Consider the following 18,294-nt stretch of genomic DNA (forward strand, 5'->3'; position numbering starts at 1 on the left):
TTGAAAGGTATTAGGACTTTAAGTTCTTAAGGAATTCATTTAAACCTGGGCCTTTTAAGGACCAATTATCCATGGATTACTCTTATTTGTATCCTCATTTCCCTTAGGAACCAATTGTTACTTGTACCAAGGTAGAGGTGTTGATTGAAAAATTAGTTTTAAGTTTATGTTAGTAAAAAGAAAGCCACAGAGCCAATCAATATGGTCTAGTTCAAACATACCTTTATTTCAATGGCAAAAAACATTAATGTTACATAATTGTTAAACAGTTATATACATCTTAAGAACAGTAAACATACATCTTAAATAGCAACTTGTAAGTGTGTGTTAAAATAGGCCCACCAGATTATACAAGATGAAATATAAATGTTTGTTGATAATTTGAACAAATACCTAATAAAATATTAAGTAACCAAGGTTTTAGAGTGTTAGTTCCTCACATTCCACATAAAACTTCCAATGCTGATCCATTATATGGCATGGGAGAAATTCTTGATTACTGATTAATAGTATTTCATTTATTTGTAGATAACGTGGGATGCTTTGCATTGGCTCTCTGGAAGTTCCTGTTTAAAGAAGTATCAACAAATTAAAAACTGCCCTCTGAAATTTAAGATTTAAATTTTGCTATTACAAATCCTAGAATCCAATTGAGTCTCTGTGAAAGCACATATGAAAGGTTTTCTGATCAGGACCTTTTTCCCTCAACTTGTTTTCTGTACTCAAGACAAAGCTATGAACCAGCATTGGCTGATCTTGGGAAAGAGAGGCCTGTTTGAAGACTAAAACATCAGCAGAAAAAGGATGGTGGAAGCTTCTGAAGGTAGTTGTACAAGCTCCTCTGTGCCTCAATTTCCAATAAACTGAGAATAAAATAGTTGTATTAAGTGAGATTTTGCATGAGAAATTCTTAGCATACTGCTGGGCATATAGCAAATAATAAATACTAGATGCTACTATTATTACTAAAAAGAGTATTAAGCTGTAAGATTTCTAGTCCTGCCTCTGCCACAAACTTGGTGTGTGATCTCAAGCAAGTTATATGGCTTTTCCAGACTTCCATCTCTTGGAGATGTGAGAGGGGTGATGATCAAGAGAAGTCCTTTTGGCTCTGCTAGTCTAAGGGGCCAATGATCCTAAAACTGGTTTCTTCAAGCTCCCTGATAGTCTGAGAAACTTTTTTTCTCTGAGATTGGCTATATGAGCTGTACATCATTCAGAAAGTTGAATTTTATTGCACAGATAGCAACAATATGAGTGTGGCGTCTGTATGGCCAACCCTTTCCCAATACTTGGCCCACCCTTTCCCAATACTTGGCCCATGTGCTTCTGGTAGAGCTGTTTTCAACTCCTAATTTGCTTAGATCTATACCAATCAGTGAACAAACACTGAATCAGGAGTGAGAACACATCCCATTCAGAGGGTAGTGACATGCAATGAGTTTTTTTTTTTTTTTGAAATGGAGTTTCTCTCTGTTGCCTAGGTTGGAGTGCAACGGCCCGATCTGGGCTCACTGCAACCTCTGCCTCCCGGGCTCAAGTGATTCTCCTGTCTCAGCCTCCAGACTAGTTGGGATTACAGGCACCAACCACCATGCCTGGCTAATTTTTGTATTTTTAGTAGAGGCAGGGTTTGGCCATGTTTTTAGTAGAGGTAGGGTTTTGCCATGCTGGTGTTGAACTCCTAATATTAGGTGATTGGCCAGCCTCAGCCTCCCAAACTGCAATAAGATTTTTATTGGGTATTTTGGCAAAGAGTCACATACATAGTCTTCTTTTTTAGACTTGAACCTGGAAGCATGTAGGCCTGGGATGATGAAAAGAAAGGGTATTAGGATGGAGCCAAAATGAGGAAATGGAGCTGAGAAATGGAAAGCAAGAGAAACTGGTACATTATCATGCTCTTTGAACACTGAATGAAACCTGAAGATCTGTTCCTGGTCTTTCATGTACATGAGTCAATAAAATTCCTTTTTGAGGAGTATAAGCCAGTCTGATTTGGTTTTTAAATCATCACTTACAATCCAAAGAATTTAAACTTTTTTATACATGGTCCATATGTAAACATAGTAATTTCCTTATTAGGAGCTTTGTTTTATAGACTTCCTGAAACAAAGTATCTCATAAAAGTGAGAGAACATTTTTCTCTTAAAAAACCCAGAGAAGGCCGGGCGCGGTGGCTTAAGCCTGTAATCCCAGCACTTTGGGAGGCTGAGGCGGGTGGATCACGAGGTCAAGAGATCGAGACCATCCTGGTCAACATGGTGAAACCCTGTCTCTACTAATACAAAAAATTAGCTGGGCATGGTGGCGCGTGCCTGTAATCCCAGCTACTCAGGAGGCTGAGGCAGGAGAATTGCCTGAATCCAGGAGGCGGAGGTTGCGGTGAGCCGAGATCGCGCCATTGCACTCCAGCCTGGGTAACGAGCGAAACTCCGTCAAAAAAAAAAAAAGAAAACAAAAAAAAACCCCAGAGAAATAAATCTTTTACATATTAACGTAAATTCTTTTCATCAAAGTTAGCCTAGTTTCATCATTTAAAGACCATTTTTTACACTAGTCTTTTCCTCTATAAGATACTATCCCCCACTTTTGTTATGATTTGAAAAACTTAATGTATCTACCATAGTTTGTTTATAATTTGTAATTTATTCATCACTTTTCACTATTCAGCCATGTGCCAATACTTCTATAGAACTGATACTCAGAAGCAGACTTTAATATTTTAATATTTTATAATTTATAATGTAAAACATTTTACCTTTTAAAAGGCTCTGCCAGACAGATCCAAGATGGCCAAATAGGAACAGCTCCGGAGTGCAGTTCCCAGCCAGAGCGGTGCAGAGGGTGAGTGCTCACCGCATTTCCAAAGAAGTTTTCACTGCCCACAGACCAGGAGATTCCTGGGCTGAAAAGTGCCATGAGTTTTCAGCTCAGCAGTTTCAGACAGTGCTGCATCAGTGCACAGAAACTCACACAAGTCTGGGTTGCCTTTTTGGCTGGTGCCTGGAATGCCTGGGAGACAGAGCCACCCATTCAACTGAAAGGGAGGGGGCTAAGACAGGGAGCCAGGGGATCTGGCTCGGTGGGTACCACCCCTACAAAACAAGCAATCTCAAATGCTCTGGATTGAGAGTTTTGCAGCAAGCGCAGCTACACCCAGGACCATCCAGCTCAGTAGGGGGAAGGGTGTCCCCCACTACTGAGGCAGTCCGCCACAACCGAGGCAGTTCACACAGCAGCAGGGCAGAGCCTGCGGCAGCTCAGCAATGCCTCTGCTGGCAGACTGTGACTAGACTACTCCATGCGGGGCAGGGCATCTATAAAAAAAGGCAGCAGCACAACAGGGACTTATAAATAAAGCTGACCTTTCTAGGACAGAGCACCTGGGAAAAGAGGTGGTTATGAGTTCAGCTGCAGCAGACTTAAAGGTACCTGCCCAGCAGCTTTGCACAGAACAGCAGAGCTCCCAGCACAGCACTTGAGCTCCTATAAGGGACAGACTGTATCCTCAAGCAGCTCTCTGACCCCTGTATACCCAAAGAGACACCTCATAAAGGGGAGATCAGGCCGACATCTGGCAGGTACCCTTCAGGGACGAGGATAGCAAAGGAAGAAACCTGCAGCAACCCTTGCTGTTCTACAGCCCCCGCAGGCGATCCCTAGGTGAGCAGGGTCTGGAGTGGACCTCCAGCAGTCCTGCAGCAGAGTGGCCTGTTAGAAGGAAAGCTAAGAAGCAGAAAGAAATAGCTTCAACATCAACAAAAAGGACATCCACTAAGAGACCCCATCCAAAAGTCACCAACTACAAAGACCACAGGTAGATAAAACCATTAAGATGGGAAGAAACCAGCACAAAAAGGAGGAAAACACCAAAAACCAGAACGCCTCTCCTCCTCCAAGGGATCACAACTCCTCACCAGCTAGGGATCAAAGATGGATGGAGAATGAGTCTGATGAATTGATAGAAACAGGCTTCAGAAGATGGGTAATGACAAACTTCTCAGAGCTAAAAGAACATATTCTAACCCAATGCAAACAAACTAAGAACCTAGAAAAAAGGTTAGATGAGATGCTAACTAGGATAAACAGCTTAGAGAAGAATATAAACAACTTGACGGAGCTGAAAAACAGAGCACGAGAACTTTGCGAAGCATATACAAGTTTGAATAGCCAAATTGACCAAGCAGAAGAAAGGATATCAGAGATTGAAGATCAACTCAATGAAATAAAACGAGAAGGTAAGACAGAGAAAGAAGAGTGAAAAGAAATGAACAAAGCCTCCAAGAAATATGGGATTATGTGAAAAGACCTAATCTACATTTGATAGGTGTACCTGAATGTGACGGAGAGAATGAATCCAAGCTGGAAAATACTCTTCAGAATATTATCCAGGAGAACTTCCCCAAGCCAGCAAGGCAGGCCAACATTGAAGTCCAGGAAATACAGAGAACACCACAAAGATATTCCTCAAGAAGAGCAACCCCAAGGCACATAATCGCCAGATTCACCAGGGTTGAAATGAAGGAAAAAATGCTAAGGGCAGCCAGAGAGAAAGGTCGGGTTACCCACAAAGGGAAGCCCATTAGACTCACAGCAGATCTCTCAGCAGAAACCCTACAAGCCAGAAGAGAGTGGGGGCCAATATTCAACATCCTTAAAGAAAAGAACTTTCAACCTAGAATTTCATATCCAGCCAAACTAAGCTTCATAAGCAAAGGAGAAAGAAAATCCTTTATGGACAAGCAATTGCTGAGAGATTTTGTCACCACCAGGCCTGCCTTACAAGAGCTCCTGAAAGAAGCACTAAACAAGGAAAGGAACAATCAGTAGCAGCCACTCCAAAAATGTACCAAATGGTAAAGACCATTGACGCAATGAAGAAAATGTGCCAACTAATGGGCAGAACAACCAGCTAGCATCAAAATGGCAGGATCAAATTCACACATAACAATATTAACCTTAAATGTAAATGGACTAAATGCCCCAATCAAAAGACACAGACTGGCAAATTGTATAAGAAGTCAAAACCCATTGGTGTGCTGTATTAAAGAAACCCATCTTACATGCAAAAACACACATAGGTTAAAAATAAAGGGATGGAGGAATATTTATCAAGCAAATGGAGAGCAATGAAAAGCAGGAGTTGCAATCCTGGTCTCTGATAAAATGGACTTCAAACAAACAAAGATCAAAAGAGACAAAGAAGGGCATTACATAATGGTAAAAGGATCAATGCATCAAGAAGAGCTAATGATCCTAAATAAATACGTACCCAATACAGGAGCACCCAGTTTCATAAAGCAAGTTCTTAATGACCTACAAAGAGACTTAGACTCCCACACAATAACAGTGGGAGACTTTAACACTCCACTCTCAGTATTAGACAGATCAACGAGACAGAAAATTAACAAGAATATCCAGGATTTGAACTCAGATCTGGACCAAGTGGACCTAATAGACATCTACAGAAATCTCCACCCCAAATCCACAGAATATACATTCTTCTCAGCACCACATGGCACCCACTCTGAAATTGACCACATAATTGGAAGTAAATCACTCCTCAGCAAATGCAGAAGAACGGAAATTGTAACAGTCTCTCAGACCACAGTGCAATCAAATTAGAACTCGGAATTCAGAAACTAACTCAGAACCGCACAACCTCATGGAAACTGAACAACTGGCTCCTGAATGTCAACTGGATAAACAATGAAATGAACACAGAAATAAAGATGTTCTTCAAAACCAACGAGAACGAAGACACAACATACCAGAATCTCTGGGACACATTTAAAGCAGGGTCTAGAGGGAAATTTATAGCAATAAATGCCCACCAGAGAAGTGAGGAAAGATCTAAAATCGACATCCTATTGTCAAAATTGAAAGAGCTAGAGCAGCAAGATCAAAAAAACTCAAAAGTTAGCAGAAGACAAGAAGTAACTAAGATCAGAGCAGAAGTGAAGAAGACAGAGACACAAAAAACCCTTCAAGAAAATCAATAAATCCAGGAGCTGGTGTTTTGAAAAGATCAACAAAATAGACAGACCACTAGCCAGATTAATAAAAAAAGAAGACAGAAGAATCAAATAGATGCAATAAAAAACGATAAAGGGGATATAACCACAGATTCCACAGAAATACAAATTATCATCAGGGATTACTACAAACAACTCTATGCACATAAACCAGTAAACCTGGAAGAAATGGATAAATTCCTGGACACTCGCACCCTGCCAAGCCTAAACCAGGAAGAAGTTGAAACCTTGAACAGACCAGTAACAAGGGCTGAAGTTGAGGCCGCAATTAACAGCCTACCAACCAAAAAAAGTTCAGGTCCAGACGGGTTCACAGCTGAATTCTACCAGATGTACAAAGAGGAGCTGGTATCATTCCTTCTGAAACTATTCCAAACAATACAAAAAGAGGGAATCCTACCCAAATCATTTTATGAGACCAACATCATCCTGATACTAAAACCTGGCAGAGACTCAACAAAAAAAGAAAACTTCAGGCCAATATCCATGATGAACATAGATGCAAAAATCTTCAATAAAATACTGGCAAACCAATTTCAACAGCACATCAGAAAGCTTATTTGAATATCACCATCAAGTAGGCTTCATTCCAGGGATGCAAGGCGGGTTCAACATACGCAAGTCTATAAACATAATCCACCACATAAACAGAACTAAAGACAAAAACCACATGATTATCTCAATAGATGCAGAGAAGGCCTTCAACAAAATTCCACAGCCCTTTATGCTAAAGACTCTCAATAAACTAGGTATCGAAGGAACATATCTCAAAATAATAAAAGCTATTTATGACAAACCTACAGCCAATATCATACTGAACGGGCAAAAACTGGAAGCATTCCCTTTGAAATATGGCACTAGACAAGGATGCCCTCTCTCACCACTCCTATTCAATATAGTATTGGAAGTTCCAGCCAGAGCTATTAGGCAAGAAATAAAAAATAAAGGGTATTCAAATAGGAAAAGAGGAAGTCAAATTGTCTCTATTTGCAGATGACATGATTGTATATTTAGAAGATCCTATCATCTCAGCCCCAAATCTCCTTAAACTGGTAAGCAACTTCAGCAAAGTCTCAGGATACAAAATCAATGTGCAGAAATCACAAGCATTTCTATACACCAATAACAGACTAACAGAGAGCCAAATCATGAGTGAACTCCCATTCACAATTGCTACAAAGAGAATAAAATACCTAGGAATACAACTAACAAAGAATGTAAAGGACCTCTTCAAGGAGAACTACAAACCACTTCTCAAGGAAATAAAAGAGGACACAAACAAATGAAGAAACATTCCATGCTCATGGTTGGGAAGAATCAATATCGTGAAAATGGCCATACTGCCCAAAGTAATCTATAGATTCAATGCTATCCCCATCAAACTACCAATGACCTTTTTCGCAGAACTGAAAAAAACTACCTTAAACTTCATATGGAACCAAAAGAGAGCCCACATAGCCAAGACAATCCTAAGCAAAAAGAACAAAGCTGCAGGCATCACACTACCTGATTTCAAACTATACTACAAAGCTACAGTAATCAAAACAGCATGGTACTGGTACCAAAAGAGAGAGATAGACCAATGAAACAGAACAGAGGCCTTGGAGGCAATGCCACACATCTACAACCATCTGATTTTTGATAGACCTGACAAAAACAAGCAATGGGGAAACAATTCCTGTTTAATATATGGTGTTGAGAAAACTGGCAGCAGTGTGCAGAAAGCAGAAACTGGACCCCTTCCTGACACTTTACACTAAAATTAACTCCAGATGGATTAAAGACTTAAACATAAGACCTAACACCATAAAAACCCTAGAAGAAAACCTAGGCAAAACCATTCAGGACATAGGCATAGGCAAGGACTCCATGACTAAAACACCAAAAGCATTGGCAACAAAAGCCAAAATAGACAAATGGGACCTAATTAAACTCCAGAGCTTCTGTACAGCAAAATAAACAATCATTAGAGTGAACCAGCAACCAACAGAATGGGAAAAAATTTTTGCAATCTACCCATCTGACAAGGGGCTAATATCCAAAATCTACAAAGAACTAAAACAGATTTACAAGAAAAAAACAAACAAACCATTCAAAAGTGGGAGAAGGATACGAACGGACACTTTTCAAATGAAGACATATATGAGGCCAACAAACATATGAAAAAATGCTCATCATCACTGATTATTAGAGAAATGCAAATCAAAACCATATAGAGATACCACCTCATGCCAGTTAGAATGGCGATCATTAAAAAATCTGGAGACAACAGATGCTGGAGAGGATGTGGAGAAATAGGAACACTTTTACGCTGTTGGTAGGAATGTAAACTAGTTCAACCATTGTGGAAGACAGTGTGACGCTTCCTCAAGGACCTAGAAATAGAAATTCCATTTGACCCAGCATTCCCAATACTGGGTATATACCCAAAGGATTATAAATCATTCTATTATAAGGACACATGGACATGTATGTTCATAGCGGCACTGTTTACAATAGCAAAGACCTGGAACCAACCCAAATGCCCATTGACAATAGACTGGACAAGGAAAATGTGGCACACATACACCGTGGAATACTATGCAGCCATACGAAACGATGAGTTCATGTCCTTTGTAGGGACATGGATGAATCTGGAAACCATCATTCTCAGCAAACTGACACAAGAACAGAAAATCAAACACCACATGTTCTCACTCATAGGTGGGTGTTGAACAGTGAGAACACATGGACCATGGACACAGGGAGGGGAGCATCATACACTGGGGTCTCTTGGGGGGTGGCCAAGGGAGGGACAGCGGGTGGTGGGGGGAGGTCGGAGGGATAACATGGGGATAAAGGCCTGATGTAGGTGATGGGGTGGGGGGGATGGAGGCAGCAAACCACATGGCCATGTGTGTACCTATGCAACAATTCTGCATGATCTGCACATGTACCTCAGAACCTAAAGTACAATTAAAAAAAAAATAAAAAATAAAAGGCTTTGCCAGAATGCCCTTCAAGTGCATCCTCTTTTAGTACCACCAACAGTATTATGAGAGTTCATATGACAATATCTGTTCTTTTCTTCCACATCCTTGCCAATAGTGAATATTATCAGTCTTTTAAAGTTTTGCCACTCTGATGGTAGAAAAATTTGTCTACTACTTTCACGGGCATCTTCCTGATTACTATTTATCATAAGCATCTTTCGCATACTTAGCATCCATTAAAGGTTCTAGGACTAGGATAATGTCTATTAAAAATTTTGTCTAGGGCTGGGCATGGTGGTTCACGCCTGTAATCCCAGTACGTTGGGAGGCCAAGATGGGTGGATCATCTGAGGTCAGGAGTTCAAGATCAACCTGGGCAACATAGCGAGACCTTGTCTCTATACAAGAAAATTTGTCTGCATTGATTTGGTCAAATATTAATCAGAGCATGGAGCTAATTAGGTCAGGAATTTAATATCTGCATGCACCAAAATTCTGTTTCAAAATTGTATTCCTTAGTTCACTGGGCACCTTCAGTGGAGTGTAAATGTTTCCTTAAATCTAGTGTTCCAAGTAAAACACAGTTTAAAGCTCATGTTTTGGTAACAGTTCTGAAGTATCTATATACTTAAATATTTAACTCAGCCACTTCTTCAGAGAATCACTGCTTACAATTCTTATTCTATGAAGACTAAAATGAAGTTTTGAAGTTACTCATTTTTGTTACTTTTCAACGTATTAAATATTTTAATGATAAAATACACCATTATTTAGCAACACATTGAAATGACTGCTGGAAGTAGCTGCAATAATTCTTGTTATCACTTTCCACAATGTTATATGAAACTGCCAGGAAAATCAACAAGATCATAATGCCCAATTCAAGCACAGTTTAACTGACAACTGAGAAAAACTGTTTTTTTTTTTTGAGATGGAGTCTCGGTCTTGTCACCCTGGCTGGAGTGCAGTAGCACAATCTCGGCTAACTGCAACCTCCACCCGTCAAGGTCAAGCAATTCTCCTGCCTCAGCCTCCCGAGTAGCTGGGATTACAGGTGCCCACCACCATGCCTGGCTAAGTTTTTTGTATTTTTAGTGGAGACAGGATTTCACCATGTTGGCTAGGCTGGTCTCGAACTCCTGACCTTAGATGATCCACACACCTCGGCCTCTCAAAGTGCTGGGATTACAGGCATGAGCCACCGTGCCTGGCCAAAAAACGGTTCTTAAGAAAGCATAGCAGAGATGACTAGCAGTGGGTCAGGAAGCTATTGGCACCATGGCACTGGCAGTTCCTAGACGTGGTGCCAAAGGTGCAGAGCAGGGAGACCTCTAGCTGAGAGGGTACACACAAAGCCCCATCACTTTAAACTTGTGCTCCCTTATAGTCTTGACTCCTTCATAGTCAGCACGACTCCAACCACATTATCCTGTTGTTAATACATTGTGTGAATTTCCAAAGTGAAGTTTCCTGCAATGTGCCAAATTGCTCAATACAATTTACTATGCCTAAATTAACATTAACTATCATTTTATAGCCTCCTAAAAAGGACTTTGGCAGAAGCTGTTAGTTGCCTCCATTTTTGCCTTTTTGTTTTTCTCATTAACAGAATCACAGGCAATGTGTCATATAGAAAAACTATTTTCAGCCTTCCTTGCAGCTAGGTGTGGCCTATGACTAAACTCTGGCTAAAGAGATATAAATCAAAGCGTTGTGTTTGACTTCAGGGAAGGTTCCTTAAGGGGACAGACAGCTAGGAAGCCCATTTTTTGCCTCCTTGCTTTCCTTCTTCCTAATACCTAGAATGCAGATGTGATGGCTAGAGATTAACAACTATTTTGGACCATGAGTTTACCTCAAGATGTAAGCCAGTACTAAGGAAGATGGAGTAGAAAGCCTTGATGACTTTGTGGTGCTGCTATGCCTCATCTGGAATGTTATGGATCCAGACTTTTTAATGAAAGACTCAATCTTTGTGTGTTTAAACCACTGCTATTTGGGGTTTTCTGTTGCATGCAGCTGGACCTAATCCTGCATAATACAGAACTTTTGAACTCTAAGAAGTAGATGGAATATTTCTGCCAAGACCACTAGGTCTACCATGGGGCTTTTGGAGTCACAGAGAGATCATAAATATTTAGGTACATAGAGGATAAGATATGAAAAAATACAAGCCCACAAAATATGCCAATTTTGGTATCATTTTTACTAAAATAACTATATTATAAGAACTTCCAATACATAAGGGGAGATGAATAGATGGCTGAAAAGATGAATACACACAGGAAAAACCATACTTTAAGGTATTGGTATTAGGATGTCAGAGTGTAAGGCCTGATATGTAAATGCAGCCATCTTTATAACTGTGGTAATTCCTATTGTTCCACAGTGATTGTTTTAGGAACTTTTACATACATCATCTCATTTGATCCTCTTGAGATGATGCAGCCACATATGTGAACTTAGGGAAAGCTGGGGGAAATCAGAGCAAGGTGGACTTGTGGGCATAAAACCCTAGCATTTCTCTCCAAAAGATAAGTCTTGCTACAAAAGTTACAGGCCTAGCCAAGTACAGTGGCTCAGGCCTATAATCCCAGTTACTTGGGAGGCTGAGAGGGGAGGATCACTGGAGCCCAGGAGCTTGAGACCACAGTAAGTTATGATCCTGCCACTGCACTCTAGTCTGGGTGAGAAAGTGAGACTCCATCTCTTAAAAAAAATTAAAAATCACAGGCCTAAATAAAAGTGCTTGCTTTAAAGGAAGGGCCAGACACACTTCAAATAAGGTGAGCTTCATCTTATTTGTAATAAGAAACCATCACTATGTTGTTTACACAGATAAGATCACCGGACAGAATAGTAGGCAGTGGCTCGAGAGGCAGCAACGTGCCCATCTTCTCAAATGATATACTAAAATAAAGTGGCTTGAACTTGGGAGGCTTGAGATGATATAACAAAGTTGTTTGGAAAATAGTGCCTTTATGTGTACATTTGTTAGCTTAGTAACTTCTGGAAGTGGAGTTTTCAATTAAAAAATGCTGGGCTGGGCACGGTGGCTCACGGCCTGTAATCCCAGCACTTTGGGAGGCCGAGGTGGGTGGATCACGAGGTCAAGAGATCGAGACCATCCTGGTCAACATGGTGAAACCCCGTCTCTACTAAAAATACAAAAAATTAGCTGGGCATGGTGGCGCGTGCCTGTAATCCCAGCTACTCAGAAGGCTGAGGCAGGAGAATTGCCTGAACCCAGGAGGCGGAGGTTGCGGTGAGCCGAGATCGCGCCATTGCACTCCAGCCTGGGTAACAAGAGCGAAACTCCGTCTCAAAAAAAAAAAATGCTAATGTTAAACCTCTTCTTCCTTTTGCCTTATCATTCCCATCACTGATCTTTTTCAAATGAGAAAACACCACATAATGTGAAAGCTTTCAGTAAAAGTGTAAGGTGTTAGTCAACAATACTTTGTATTCTAAACTAGTTTTGCTTGGAGATAAACCTGGTCTCTCTCTGCCTTAAAGGCTACAATGAATTAACAGAATAGGGCCATTTTAGGCCCGCCTCCTCTTTTTTTTTTTTAAAGCAGGGTTGACTTTATTACTAAAGTCAATAGCGTATCATGGTTTTGATTTATATTTTTCTCAACAGGTTAGTTAGCCATGACTGGCTAGTACAGCCATAGGACTCCTATAGTCTATATTCCAGCTGGTTTAGTATTCTACAGGCATGGCAGTCAAAATCCCATCCCCAACTCCACTCAAGTTTGCTGTCAGCATACATATACTTCTCAATTTCCTATAATCATAGGACTTTAGGAAACTACAAGTGGCTGGCTCCTCAGTAGCAGAAGGCAGCACTTCCAGGGTAAACCCACGGAAATCAAGCTCTGAGCACATGCACGTCAGATCACAAAGCATAGTGTTAAGACTACCAATAGTTTCTTACAGAACAGTTTCCTTTCCATAGTGATAAGAATGGAAGAAAAAGAAAGATCATCCTTACAATACACTTGTTCTCATCATCTCAATCTCTTCTGCTCCTTCTCTTCTACTGCACTAGGTCTCCCTAAACTCCTTCCACCATTGCAGTCTCTGCTCATTTCATTCCAGCCAGTACTGCCCTATATTATGTACTTTAGCAGGATCTTGCACTTTTGGCTAACCACTATTTCTAGCTTCAAATTTTCTTTGTTGAGATCTACAAGAAAATACCTTATATGTCTGAGTGGAAAACCAACAAAACAAAAAACACACACATACAGAAAACTGAGCCAACTAGGGTAATCCCCAACTGAGCCAAATAGGGTAACCCCCATTTAAGTAAATGTAAGTATACAGTATCTGGTTGATGAAATAATCTGTACTACTAGTGAGGCTGAGGCAAAAGAATCGCTTGAACCTGGGAGGCAGAGCTTGCAGTGAGCCAAGACCACGCCATTGCACTCCAGCCTGGGAGACAGAGTGAGACTCTGTCTCAAAAAAAAAAAAAAAGCACAACATATATGCAGTTTACTATACCTACTTTACATAAATAAAATATATTATAAGTTCTATTATCAGTTTATTGGTAGATATATTATCTACTTTATGAGTTAGGTTAAAAGAGTGTTAATCATGATACCAGAGTGAAAAAAATTATGATTAAAAAAATAAAAAAGATTCGAGAGTTGTAAATAAGAGCTGAAATAAACACCCTATACACTGTTATCAGGTTCCCATCTTTGGGTGTTCAAGGTTTAAAAAGTTCTTAACCACATAAAACCGAAGCACCTGTGGATGTTTGTGCTCTGTTATGTATACTTTTACAGAGAAATGAACCATAATAACAGCACTGAAATGAAGAAAACTCTTGTCATTAAAATCATTTATTTACAACAGATTATTAGTAGGACTGTTTTATCAAATGGACCATTTTATTAGGAACAAAAAAGAGCCTATTTTTTTCTGGAAAAGCATGAACTATTTTCAAATGAACAAATGATCTTGGGTCCCCATGAAAGAAAATATAATTAGTAAATTATTATAATGATGGCTTGGGAAATAAAAGACTTCAGGGGATACTTTTATTCTTTTGCTTAAATGAATACATTTAGCATAATGTGTTTTGAGTGTCTTGGTACTATGGTGACAGGGAATATAAATATATAAAATTGGTTTTCCTGGTAAATAATGAAATGTGATCTATCTTAACAGAATTAAAAAGAAATAACTTTGTGAAAAATATGTCAATACATCCCTAGTGATAACAAATAACGTAGAAGTTTGGAAATGCTTATTTTTCCCTTTCCAATTTGTATTGAAATATCAGTGAAGATTCCCTCAATAACACAGAAGAGGAAATATAGCCAAAGAAGCAAAAAGGAGAGAGGCTTGGGAGGAAGTTATGACATTTCAAGGGAAAATGTGCCACGGACTCAGTTCATTTTAAAACTTAAAAAGACTTATAGAGATCATGGATGGTTCAGAGGTTTCATTAAGATTTCATTGACAGACTTTCATTTTTAAAGGCTTGTATTTTCTTTTTTTTTTTTTTTAACCATTTTATTTCTATTTTATTTTATTTATTTATTTATTTATTTTTATTTTTTTTTTATTGCATTTTAGGTTTTGGGGTACATGTGAAAAACATGCAAAGTTGTTGCATAGGTGCATTCATGGCAGTGTGATTTGCTGCCTCCCTCCCCCTCACCCATATCTGGCATTTCTCCCCTTGCTATCCCTCCCCAACTCCCCCCCCGCTGTCCCCCCCCCCCTCCCGCAACAAACCCCCGTGTATAGTGCTCCCCTCCCTGTGTCCATGTGTTCTCCTTGTTCAACACCCTCCTATGAGTGAGAACATGTGGTGTTTGGTTTTGTGTTCTTGTGTCAGTTTGCTGAGAATGATGGTTTCCAGGTTCATCCATGTCCCTACAAAGGACGCGAACTCCTCGTTTTTAATGGCTGCATAATATTCCATGGTGTATATGTGCCACATTTTCCCTGTCCAGTCTATCATCGATGGGCATTTGGGTTGGTTCCAGGTCTTTGCTATTGTAAACTGTGCTGCAATGAACATTCGTGTGCATGTGTCCTTATAGTAGAACGATTTATAATCCTTTGGATATATGCCCAGTAATGGGATTGCTGGGTCAAATGGAATTTCTATTTCTAGGTCCTTGAGGAATCGCCACACTGTTTTCCACAGTGGTTGAACTAATTTACACTCCCACCAACAGTGTAAAAGTGTTCCTATTTCTCCACATCCTCTCCAGCATCTATTTTCTCCAGATTTTTTAATGATCGCCATTCTAACTGGCGTGAAATGGTATCTCAATGTAGTTTTGATTTGCATTTCTCTAATGACCAGTGATGATGAGCATTTTTTCATATGTTTGTTGGCCTCTTGTATGTCTTCTTTTGTAAAGTATCTGTTCATATCCTTCACCCATTTTTGAATGGGCTTGTTTGTTTTTTTCTTGTAAATCTTTTTTAGCTCGTTGTAAATTCTGGATATCAGCCCTTTGTCAGATGGGTAGGCTGCAAAAATTTTTTCCCATTCTGTTGGTTGCCGATTCACTCTATTGACTGTTTCTTTTGCCGTGCAGAAGCTGTGGAGTTTGATTAGGTCCCATTTGTCTATTTTGGCTTTTGTTGCCAATGCTTTTGGTGTTTTGGTCATAAAGTCCTTGCCTACGCCTATGTCCTGAATGGTTTTGCCTAGGTTTCCTTCTAGTGATTTTATGGTGTTAGGTCTTATGTTTAAGTCTTTAATCCATCTGGAGTCAATTTTAGTGTAAGGTGTCAGGAAGGGGTCGAGTTTCTGCTTTCTGCATATGGTTAGCCAGTTTTCCCAACACCACTTATTGAACAGGGAATCCTTTCCCCATTGCTTGTTTTTATCAGGTTTGTCAAAGATCGGGTGGTTGCCAGCTAGCATCAAAATGGCAGGATCAAATTCACACATAACAATATTAACCCTAAATGTAAACGGACTAAATGCCCCAATCAAAAGACACAGATTGGCAAATTGGATAAAAAGCCAAAACCCATCAGTGTGCTGTATCCAGGAAACCCACCTCACAAGCAAGGATACACAAAGGCTCAAAATAAAGGGATGGAGGAAGATTTACCAAGCAAATGGAGAACAAAAAAAAAGCAGGAGTTGCAATTCTCATCTCTGATAAAATAGACTTTAAAGCAACAAAGATCAAAAGAGACAAAGAAGGACATTACATAATGGTAAAAGGATCAATGCAACAAGAAGAGCTAACGATCCTAAATATATATGCACCTAATACAGGAGCACCTAGATACATAAGGCAAGTTCTTAAAGACTTACAAAGAGACCTAGACTCCCACACAATAATAGTGGGAGACTTCAACACCCCATTGTCAATATTAGACAGATCAACGAGACAGAAAATTAACAAGGATATCCAGGACTTGAACTCAGACCTGGAACAAGCAAACCTAATAGACATTTGCAGAACTCTCTACCCCAAATCCACAGAATATACATTCTTCTCAGCACCACATCACACCTACTCTAAAACTGACCACATAATTGGAAGTAAATCACTCCTCAGCAAATGCAAAAGAACGGAAACCATAACAAACAGTCTCTCAGACCACAGTGCAATCAAGTTAGAACTCAGAATTCAGAAGCCAACCCAGAACCGCACAGCCTCATGGAAATTGAACAACTTTCTCCTGAATGTTGACTGGATAAATACTGAAATGAAGGCAGAAATAAAGATGTTCTTCAAAACCAACGAGAACGAAGACACCACATACCAGAATCTCTGGGACACATTTAAAGCAGTCTCTAGAGGAAAATATATAGCAATAGGTGCCCACATGAGAAGAAAGGAGAGATCTAAAATTGACACTCTATCGTCAAAATTGAAAGAGCTAGAGGAGCAAGATCAAAAAAACTCAAAACCTAGCAGAAGACAAGAAATAACTAAGATCAAAGCAGAATTGAAGGAGATAGAGACACGAAAAACCCTTCAAAAAATCAATAAATCCAGGAGCTGGTTTTTTGAAAAGATCAACAAAATAGACAGACCACTAGCCAGACTAATAAAAAAGAGAAGAGAGAATAACCAAATAGATGCAGTAAAAAATGATAAAGGGGATATCATCACAGATGCCAGAGAAATTCAAACCATCATCAGAGATTATTACAAACAACTCTATGCACATAAACTAGAAAACCTGGAAGAAATGGATAAATTCCTGGACAGTTGCCTCCTCCCAAGCCTAAACCAGGAAGAAGTCGAAACCCTGAATAGACCAATAACAAGGTCTGAAGTCGAGGCAGCAATTAAGAGCCTACCACCCAAAAAAAGCCCAGGTCCAGATGGGTTCACAGCCGAATTCTACCAGACATACAAAGAGGAACTGGTACCATTCCTACTGAAACTATTTCAAATAATCCAAAAAGAAGGAATCCTTCCCAAATCATTTTATGAGACCAACATCATCCTAATACCAAAACCCGGCAGAGACTCAACAAGAAAAGAAAATTACAGGCCAATATCCATGATGAACATAGATGCAAAAATCTTCAATAAAATACTGGCAAGCCGATTGCAACAGCACATCAAAAAGCTTATCCACCATGATCAAGTAGGATTCATCCCGGGGATGCAAGGCTGGTTCAATATACGCAAGTCTATAAATGTAATTCACCACATAAACAGAACCAAAGACAAAAACCACATGATTATCTCAATTGATGCAGAGAAGGCCTTCGACAAAATTCAACAGCCCTTTATGCTAAAAACTCTCAATAAACTAGGTATCGACGGAACGTACCTCAAAATAATAAAAGCTATTTATGACAAACCAACAGCCAATATCATACTGAATGGGCAAAAACTGGAAGCATTCCCTTTGAAATCGGGCACTAGACAAGGATGCCCTCTCTCACCACTCCTGTTCAATATAGTACTGGAAGTTCTAGCCAGAGCAATCAGACAAGAAAAAGAAATAAAGGGTATTCAATTAGGAAAGGAGGAAGTCAAATTGTCTCTATTTGCAGACGACATGATTGTATATCTAGAAGACCCCATCGTCTCAGCCCAAAATCTCCTGAAACTGATAAGCAACTTCAGCAAAGTCTCAGGATACAAAATCAATGTGCAAAAATCACAAGCATTCCTATACACCAATAATAGACTTAAAGAGAGCCAAATCAAGAACGAACTGCCATTCACAATTGCTACAAAGAGAATAAAATACCAAGGAATACAACTAACAAGGAACGTAAAGGACCTCTTCAAGGAGAACTACAAACCACTGCTCAA

General features: G+C 39.7%; 1 protein-coding gene across 4 annotated transcripts in view; it reads right to left on the reverse strand.

Annotated features, from left to right (window-relative positions):
- Positions 1–205: 205 nt before the first annotated feature.
- ANKRD31 (ankyrin repeat domain 31) overlaps positions 206–18,294 on the reverse strand; it is a 139,163-nt gene continuing 121,074 nt past the window's right edge. For all 4 annotated transcript variants that reach the window (XM_064376056.1, XM_012462151.2, XM_021673218.2 and 1 more), the window contains one exon: positions 206–566. In XM_064376056.1, coding sequence (XP_064232126.1) covers positions 421–566 — 146 coding nt within the window. In that variant the 3' untranslated portion in view covers positions 206–420. The remainder of the gene's footprint in view (positions 567–18,294) is intronic.

The sequence above is a fragment of the Aotus nancymaae genome, unplaced genomic scaffold (assembly GCF_030222135.1).
Source record: "Aotus nancymaae isolate 86718 unplaced genomic scaffold, 86718_ANA_hifiasm-v0.15.2.pri h1tg000014l, whole genome shotgun sequence".
In the NCBI taxonomy this organism is placed as follows: Eukaryota; Metazoa; Chordata; class Mammalia; order Primates; family Aotidae; genus Aotus; species Aotus nancymaae.